This window comes from Papilio polytes, unplaced genomic scaffold (assembly GCF_000836215.1).
Source record: "Papilio polytes unplaced genomic scaffold, Ppol_1.0 DF824393.1, whole genome shotgun sequence".
In the NCBI taxonomy this organism is placed as follows: Eukaryota; Metazoa; Arthropoda; class Insecta; order Lepidoptera; family Papilionidae; genus Papilio; species Papilio polytes.
In genome coordinates, this window is record NW_013524811.1 from 222,856 (window position 1) to 232,182 (window position 9,327).

The following is a 9,327-nucleotide window of genomic DNA, read 5'->3' on the forward strand; positions in this document are numbered from 1 at the left end:
AAGTTAGTGACCTGATTTGAGAATTCACTTCACACATATATTTAAATTTCTTCGCCGATGTTTTCCTTCACCGTAAGAACGTCGAGTGAACTACGTACATATGTAATTCGAAAAATCACTATGGTATAACGGGATTCGAACCCAGGACCTGTGTAACAGGACCTCTTACAAGTGCAATGCTTTAACCAAGAAATATAACAATACACAACGATGTAACAATTTAAATGAAATCGCAGTAAGTAGAGCGAGCTCCATACAAAGTGGCTGCGATTGAGTTCGCATCGGTCGTTAGCTCGTTACAGCGACATCGCACGTCATGGACACGACACAGAACAATGGTAGAGTCATGCTATCTACTTGCCTTAAGTTAGTTTGCTTAGTGTGCTTACCGTGACTACTAACAAATGTTTCTCAATTTATATAGCTTAAAAACTATACACTTTTGTCGATACGGTGACATTAGAAACCATAATCTTATCAAAATTATAAATGCGAAAATCTAAATGGATGGATGATTGTTTGTTAGAGTTTATAGCCTAAACTGCTGAACGTATCTTGATGAAATTTAATAACACATAGGCTACTAACTTTTAATTCCACGCGGACCAAGTCGCGGGCAAAAACGAGTAATCTATAAATATAACAATAGTGAGTGGAATGGTACATTTTCACCGAATTCTCTGACCAACTTTACAATATTATTATCTGTGAAAATAAATAATATACTTTCGTCGCACTTCACATGAATATTTCCAGTGAGAAAGGCATAAATTAAATAAATCATGCCAGTGTTACAAAAGTACAATTTACAATCGTATAATAAGATATATTCTAAATGTAATTGTCTCACTTTCTACATAATTACTTTTGATTTCTACGAATATTAGAGCTCGGAGTACCGCTAACTACGGCTACCTGGTCGTTTCACACGAGGACAGTCCAGTACTGCCACTTGTACACTTACTATCTACATTACAATGTTCCGTTTCAGCGTTAAAAGTCAAACAATAGCCATACTACATTGTTTACTGCTCTACACCATTTTTGTGCCCTCATGTAAACCAGTATGATGTTTTCTGAGAACTTTTTTGGTGAAACGGGGAAATGTTTCTTTTGATAATCAGCTGTATTTGTACCTGCTTTGTCTGTGGTGTTACACACAGAGGTTATGTGGACCAGTTGCGTACCGTACCATATCGTTCTTATGTGTTCTAGCTTCCTATGACGATAGTACTGTTATAGTAAACTTTATACTGTGTAGAGAACTAATATAACCGCTTGTTAGCTAATATTGTAAAGAGGAACGATTTGTATTTTTGTATGTATTAAAATAACTCGAAAACTACTGGGCCGATTTAAAACATTTTTTCACCATTAGAAAGGTTATTTGTTTGTCAGTAACAAAGGTTATATATTTTTTTTTATTTATGCGGGATAATCGGGAGCAACAGCTAGTATTTGATGTAGAGCGTAACATAACGTGACGAAAATAGAGATGAAAAAACAAAGAATGGTACATATTCGTTCTTCAAATTGTTCTTTACGAAAATAATCGTATGTACTAGAAATCTAGTAAAATTACAATGCATCTTAAATCTTTGCACCTAAGTCAAGTAGATCAATACATCCACTAGGTCAGTGACACACTGGGCCAAGGTCGGACATGTGACCAATGACGTCACACATACTGGTACAGTACCGTATGTCACTTCAGTGTTATTGCATGAAGTCTTCCCGTGTACATATTTGCACGAAATTGTTTACAACTGTACGGGTTTGTACGCGACTGTATCTGTAGTGTCCGGGAAAGTGTAACGGGACCTCGGGCACATCGACTGTACCGCAGCATTCTTATACGCATTTGTATTTATAAGTACTACAACAGATATCACTTGTGATTATAAATGTATCTTTAAGTCAGTGTTAAAGGACTTAGCCTCAGAAATTAAGTTTTTGAATGATTTAGATGAGAAACATGACGAAATATTTATCATCAAACCAACAAGACAGTTATAGCATACGTTTCTAGGACAAATAATACAATGGTATAGTAGTTTATATATTGGTCAAATTCCTACGCCCCGCTTAGCCGCATGACTTGGCGCCACTGGAACCTGCTCTGTTGTGTATAACAGGTTTTAACTGACAGCGAGAGCACGCGCAGGATATAACCTATTGACTAGATTTTCTAACTAGGAAATACAGTAAGTACTAAGTGACCCAGACTACAGAGTATCGACTGATAGTTTGATCAGACTGTGAAGCAAAAATCATATAAAACGAATTGAGTATAAAATACACACTTTTATCGAAATCCGTTTAGCAGTTTAGGCTACAAACTCTAACAAACATTCATCTAAACTTATATTACTATGACAATAGACTATTTAAATTATGTTTCTTGTAACAATTCAAACTATGCCTTAAATAGACTTCTTTTAGGACAATAGTCGGTAATGCCCTAATTAAGATTAAGCTTTTCAAACAGATGTCTCAAATTTGAAGCGCTTTTATTTTCAGTACTTAAAAAGCTTGAATCATTTTTGGCTGGATAACGTTATCAATATTTATCTGACAGGTATCCTTGTTTATTGGTCGTGTGCGTGGGAAGACAAACGCAGTAACGGTATCGGGAGAAAGCCGCGCCCGCAATGTCCTTGTACACATATGTCCTTAACTGACCTCAAACCATCTCACAAAACTAACTACAAACTATTGTTTATGTTTAGTATTTTGTATACTAACACTTTCATTATTACGCTAGTTGTACAGTTGTAAATATGACATCGAGTAACATTTAACATGCGTTATTTATGTCAACTTCTATAACAAATCGAATAAGTGTAAGTTGTTTGAGTAAGAAGTAATCACCTTGTATGGCCTCGACCTCAAATACTGTAGCTTTGTGTCGGGATGTGGGATGCGATCTCTACATTTAACTGTTTATACTAATAACAATAAATTTCATTATTATGATGAGAAGACATACATGGTTTCGACTGTCTCGGGTCACTTAATTCCGTTAAGTCCGATGACACCGAATGTCTCATTTGTTTTGGTTCTTAATGCGGGATTCACACTAGGACAGTACAGTTGATCAGTAGAGAACAACTACTAGACTAGAAATCAATTGGCGTAATGTGAACCGCGTCTTACCCTGAGTATCATGGAAGTACAGTCGGAATGATGAAGGACCTCACTAACATATAAGTCTATGGGCCTGTCCCACCAAATTATAAATTGTCTGATAGCAATCCAACGTGTAAAATATGAGATTTTGTTCCCGTATTTAACAGTGACGTCATTTTTAGGCCCTTACTCAGGTGTCTTGGCATCAGTTACACCTGTGAAATCAATCAGGTATGTGTACAAATGTATCTTGGTGTGACAATTGGAGCGAATCAGTTCATGCAATATGCATCGTTAACGGAATCCACGGCATCGCCGCATTCCAACATGCCGTTAGCACAGTTATCTTACGTGACCACTAGATGCCGCTGTACTGACTTACTAGTACCGTACTATTTGTGTACTACTATACCTAATCAAGGTCATCATTAAAAAAAATTAACTTAACTGTACTTCTGTACATGTCGGGTAGCATTCTACATTTTTCGAAGACATGAAGGCGGTAAAATGCGGACCATCTAACTTTCTCAATTCGATTTAATTTCGCACGTAAAGAATGAAAATATATTTTTTATTAATAATTAAAATAAATCTCTGCATCTCCTCTTATTTCATGGATTTTGTATTATTCGAAAAACTTAACAAATCATCTTATGAAAAATCACTTGAACAAAAGCCTACATAGATTGCACTTGTTGGATTATACAGGAAATAACTTACCAAATAGAAATAATTTAACTTCATTTTTACTATTTTTAATGATCTATGTCCATACACTAAAACAATACGCACAACACTTTATCCAACTTACTAAAAATATCACAAAAACTAAAAAATATTAAAACTTTCCCGTTGGCGCGCTTTTCTCGGTCATCGCGTCTTTATTTTTTTTTAATTTCGTGGCAGACACAAGTTTGTATCGCGTGCAGCCAGCGAGAGCAGCTCCTACTGTCTCCGGCCGACGGACACACGCGCTCAAGAGAACGGCAAGTTTTCTAGTCTCAGGAGAAAGCATCTCATATAGAGCTGCTTTATGTTACTTCTATTAAATGCATTACTATGATCACGTTACTGAATACCATTAAATAAACTACAATAAATTACCCTATATATATTGTACCAATAAAGTGTGTATTTATAATGAATATATCAATATCCTACATTAGCATACTTTACTACATTTTTCAAAAGATATTTTATTTATGATGATTGTTAGCAAATATCAAACATTTCAGTGAGGTACATATTTCTTTTACACATCAATACTAAGTAAAAATATATGCTAAGAATGGAATTTAGAGTCGTAAATAGAAATTATAAAGAATATATATAGAATAGAAAAGTTATTGCTTATTTAAAACTGCATAATTTTATAATTTAAACAGCTCTATGTGATATCCGCAATCCGCATGCTTGGCGCCAGTTTTCGCGCCATTTCACGGCGGCCATGACAGCGAACCGCGCGTGCCGCAGCCGGCACTGCGGGCCACGGCACACTGACCTTTATTCCACAACCATCTACTATGCAATTAAAATTTCACCGTTTCATTAGGAATATAATAAGGTTAACCGCAATCGTTACTGAGTTAGAAATGTAAACTAAAGTAGAAATAGAGAAATTAACATAAATGATTCATGTAGAGTAAATATCTATTATAATATTATGTAATAAATATTTAATCATTAGCACAATGAAATTTAAAAAGATTCTGTTCTTGAATCTAAATAAGATAAACATTTGTTATCGATTTTTGTTTTTAGACCACAATCATCTTTTATATTATTGTTTTAAAGTAAACAAATGATTTCACATCGCGAAGGCGTTATCATCTCCCGCTCCCGCAAACCACTGATACTGTAACCATGATATAATTAAAAAGGTTGGTACACACTCCCGACGTGTAAGTTAAATTATTCTGTTTACTTCAAAGGTTTTTATTGTAGCTATCGAAAAAAAATCTTACCTCAGAATTTTACACGAAAATTATAAAAAAATGATTTAGATGAAATGATGAATTCGGAGAAATCTAGTTTTTTGTTAAGAGTGGTTCCACTTCTGGCTATCTCACGAAGCCGCTATTATATTTGACTGTCAACAAATAGACTGGAATTATAATGAGTGATGAAACAGTTATATCAATAAATTACATAAGCAACGGTGTAACCCCACCCTAAGACATTATCAGTAACATTTGACCTCGTTTATTAATGAGAAACATCGGCATTCTCAATAATATCTGTCGACGCAATGTCCCGGCCGGTGCTCTCCACCCACGTGCTCGATACATCCAGTGGGAGCCCAGCGGTGGGCTTGTTCGTGGACTTGTACAAGAAACGCGACGAGTCATGGACTCTGTGGCACAGTACAACGACATCTGGTGACGGCCGGGTGCAGTTTCCTTTCTCGCAGGATTCAATGGCAGCGGGCATATACAAACTGAACTTCAAAGTGGAGGATTATTTTAAAAAGAACGATAAAGCAACATTATATCCTTTTGTTGAGGTAAGATTATATTTATTTGTTTTATTTTTAATATGCAATAGAGGGTCTATCACGAATATTCGCAGTTACAAAAACGTATTCGTAAAATCATCGACGTTTATGAAATATGTGAGTGTACTTTACGCCCGGTAGAGGCGCTGCACTAATCTGATATTGTCGATGACATTACGAAAACGTTCTCGCGAATATTCGTGATATACTCAAAGTTAAACAAAAGATTTTACTTTTATTAAATGTCTATTAGACCGCGCGCACTCCTTTGACTAAATTATCGCACAACTGTTGTCTCCCTTGGATTCCCATGAGCTTATATGGAGGTGCGCACACTTTACGTTTTTTAACTTGTGATAAACAGTTGAATTAGCTGCGAAACAATCGACAATCGCCCAACAGTTGTACAATAGTTTAGTGGAAGGTGTCCGCCTGATCTTACATAGACTTTATATCATAGAAAATAAGATTTAACTTTTAAAATCATACGTGAAATATTTATTAGTTGTGTTGTTTACAGATCGTGTTTACGGTGAGTGAGGGCGCGCACTACCACATCCCCCTGCTGCTCAGCCCCTACGGCTACACCACCTACCGCGGCAGCTGATCACTAAAACACCTAAACTTCTCATATTAAAATTATATATTTACATTATCTATTGTTTTATTTATTACTCTTGTACGTAATCTATTAACAGTAAATCATTTTACGCTACGTTTCTGTCCAAATGGATTTTTTTTTCGAATCTTAATACTATTTTGAACCACGATAAGCCATCTCATATAATACTAATATTATAAATGTAAAAGTTTAGATGAATGGATGTTTGAGTTTGAAGCCTACAATGCTGAACGGATCTCGATGAAATTCGGCATAGATGTACAGTCTGAAAGAACACATAGGCTAATCACTTTAGTTTTTTTTTCAATTACACGCGGACTGAGTCGCGGGGGAAAGCTACTTGTCAATATTTACCATACTTTACATAAGGCTGCTATCTTGAGATAAACTATAATTGCCTTGAGATATGCCACTTTTAAACATAACCCAAAATTTTCTCCGACTAAAGTTCAATACAAAATTCAATATCGGTTTAAGGAGGGAAAATAAAACTTCAGTTTTATGTAAAAATAGTATATAATATAATGTATAAGCCTATATAAAGTAGATCCATCTACACAACTAAGATTTTTAACATTAACAAAAATTTCATCAATCTGTTTATGTTTCATTTTGCAACACCTAATAATTTGTTTGAACAAATTTAAACATAATTACTTATACTATGTGAATAATACTTAAAAACATACTAAAAATGTTATGATATCCTTAAATTGTTCTGACAATTAAAAAACTAAACTACAGTATATAATTTAATGCACTTCATATTTATATGCCATTTTGAACACATAAGTAAACTATAGTTCTTAATTTAATTCATCTTTGAAGTACCTAATATTTTTTCTCTCTTCATAACTGCACTTGTATTGGGAATTGTTGAATATTAAATTTGTCTTCTTGCTTTATACTATGTTTTTAACACTATTTATGGTCTTACACTTATCATACTTTTTGTACAAAATCTAAATTAAATATAATAGTTTTAATAACTAGTTGCTCATTTGTTCTTTACAACAAATTTGTCTTTTATAATGGAATCTGACTTCGTTTTATCCACTTTATTGAAAGGTACGATTTGTGACGGAAAGTATATAAGAAAAAAAAACAAAAAAAAGGTAAGCCCTATTCCTGAGGTTTACTATTAAAGAGAAATATATACAGGGGATGTATTTTGTAAGAGAACTTTGTTTGGCACGGAGTCTGGTTGCTGGCGTTGACTCTGCAATGTAAATAGTCACATTTATCAGTTAAACTATATTGAATACAGATTTGCACATTCGCCACCCCGATGTCCCAATGTCACAAGCACTAATGTAATATCACAGCTTCAATCACAGATATGTCCATGTCCTGTCTAAAATGTTCCAATTTCACTAATTACTTGATGAATCTTCTTTTCCGTTACATTTTATAATTTACCTAAACATGGCCTAGCTACTGGCATTATTGTGTGTAGACAATATATTTGATACAAATGTACAGTCAGCTACATAAATATGTATACATTTACCAAACTACAGAAACTTGTATATGGTTTTGGTTACAAAAATATGTAAGCCCATGCCTGGCTGTTTGCTTACAATAAATATATTTTATTGACAGATGAGTGAAAATATATTTTTGTAATCAAAGGCAAGTTCTAGTTATGTAAGTGTATTAAAATTTTTACAGCTGACTGTACAGTAGTTGAATTTCACGGATAGATAACCTTTTCTTTCCAATTTGATAAAATATGCGCTAAAATAAAAAGGCATTTTGGTAACAGGCTAATAGACAATGGAGTAGTTGACAATGATTCTAGAATGTTCATCTTGTATAACCTAGAAAAAATTCAACATTATCTCTGAAAGTTGCATTTGTGAGAAGATTTAATTGATGAATGTGTCCTGTGGAGAGAAGATTAATAACACAAAGATATAAAGACACACTCACCGCACAGTGGGGGCGCGCCACGCGGCCGTGCGGCGCTTGCCGCTGCCACATCTAGTATTGTGAAACCAGAATCAACACATTAGAAATGTTTGCTACAAGTTGCCTCCGACAGAAACATCAAACCCATTTTCAACATAAGTCTTCATCATCACTTACACAAGGAATATTTTAGTTTTGAAATATTAATTAATTAATTACATTGTCTTTCACTTGATGATAACTTCTATATGACAAAAAAATATTATTTAAGATTTTATGACACAAAAATCCTGTACAAAAATATGATATGTAGAATTTTTTGTTATTACAAACTGTGCCAATATGACACACTGCATCTTAGAATACTTACTGATTTTTAGTATTTTTGAAGTTAAATTGTGTTTTTAATATTGCATTTTCTCATTTAACATTTTAATGAGTTTATCTTTAAATCTGTATAGTCTCTGATAAGATAAATCTAATATATATCTTTTTAAATAAATCAAATTTAGATAAAATAATTAGTAATGGAAATAAATGCAAATAGAGGATTGGTTTACTCCAAATCCACTGACCTCCAGATATCCAACCTGCAAATAAAGTATTATAAAAACATTTAAATATAAAACCAACAGAACTCACCAATGGTTTCCTTCCTCTTGTCCGACGACTTCTTTGTAGCGGGCGATCATCAGCTTCTTGACAGTATCCCTGTAGGTCTCCCCCGGCGTGGGGGTGTAGACTCCGCGCTTCTGCCCCAGCCCCGCCAGCGCGGGCCGCTGCTCCGCCTCCACGGGCGCTATCCGGCCCTGCTCCGTCTTGCCCAGCCCGCGTCCCGCAGACCACCCCATCTTCTGCAACATCTTACCGCCTATTGTGTCCACCACCGACGGAGGCGGATGCGACATGGCTGACGCCTGAGAGTTGTCGGAGGGTTCGTATCGCTTCCTTATAGGAGGTGGCTCATCCTCTCCAAACTTCATCCTCCTCTCTGCGGCTCGGTCTCTATACCCGTTGGTCTGTGGCAGGAGATCATTTTTCTTGCGAAATTCCGCCAAATTTTGTTTATGTAAGTCGGATAATGTTTTGTGTTTTGTTAGAACTTCGACGGATGGGAATTTCCGTTTGCAAATAAGACATGTCAACTTGGCCCAGTCGATTATATCCTCGT

The 9,327-nt window shown here is 35.2% G+C and overlaps 2 protein-coding genes across 2 annotated transcripts in view; one reads left to right on the plus strand and one right to left on the minus strand.

Moving 5' to 3' along the window:
* The first annotated feature begins 5,343 nt into the window (after window positions 1-5,343).
* Window positions 5,344-6,278, plus strand: LOC106110818 (probable 5-hydroxyisourate hydrolase R09H10.3). The gene is made up of 2 exons (XM_013292736.1): window positions 5,344-5,632; window positions 6,144-6,278. Exons 1-2 carry the CDS (start codon window positions 5,378-5,380, stop codon window positions 6,228-6,230), a joined length of 342 nt encoding a protein of 113 aa, XP_013148190.1. The 5' UTR covers window positions 5,344-5,377; the 3' UTR covers window positions 6,231-6,278.
* A 469-nt stretch (window positions 6,279-6,747) lies between these two features.
* LOC106110762 (RNA-binding protein 5-A-like) overlaps window positions 6,748-9,327 on the minus strand; it is a 4,534-nt gene continuing 1,954 nt past the window's right edge. Inside the window, exon 3 of the mRNA XM_013292665.1 lies at window positions 6,748-9,322. Within this exon, the coding sequence (XP_013148119.1) occupies window positions 8,795-9,322 (528 nt within the window). The 3' untranslated portion in view covers window positions 6,748-8,794. The remainder of the gene's footprint in view (window positions 9,323-9,327) is intronic.

Bases quoted from the DNA above. Each gene is read 5' to 3' on its own strand.
- LOC106110818 (XM_013292736.1), top strand. From the start codon at position 5,378: ATGTCCCGGCCGGTGCTCTCCACCCACGTGCTCGATACATCCAGTGGG. The intron at 5,633-6,143 runs GTAAGATTATAT...TGTTGTTTACAG, and splicing joins CATTATATCCTTTTGTTGAG to ATCGTGTTTACGGTGAGTGA.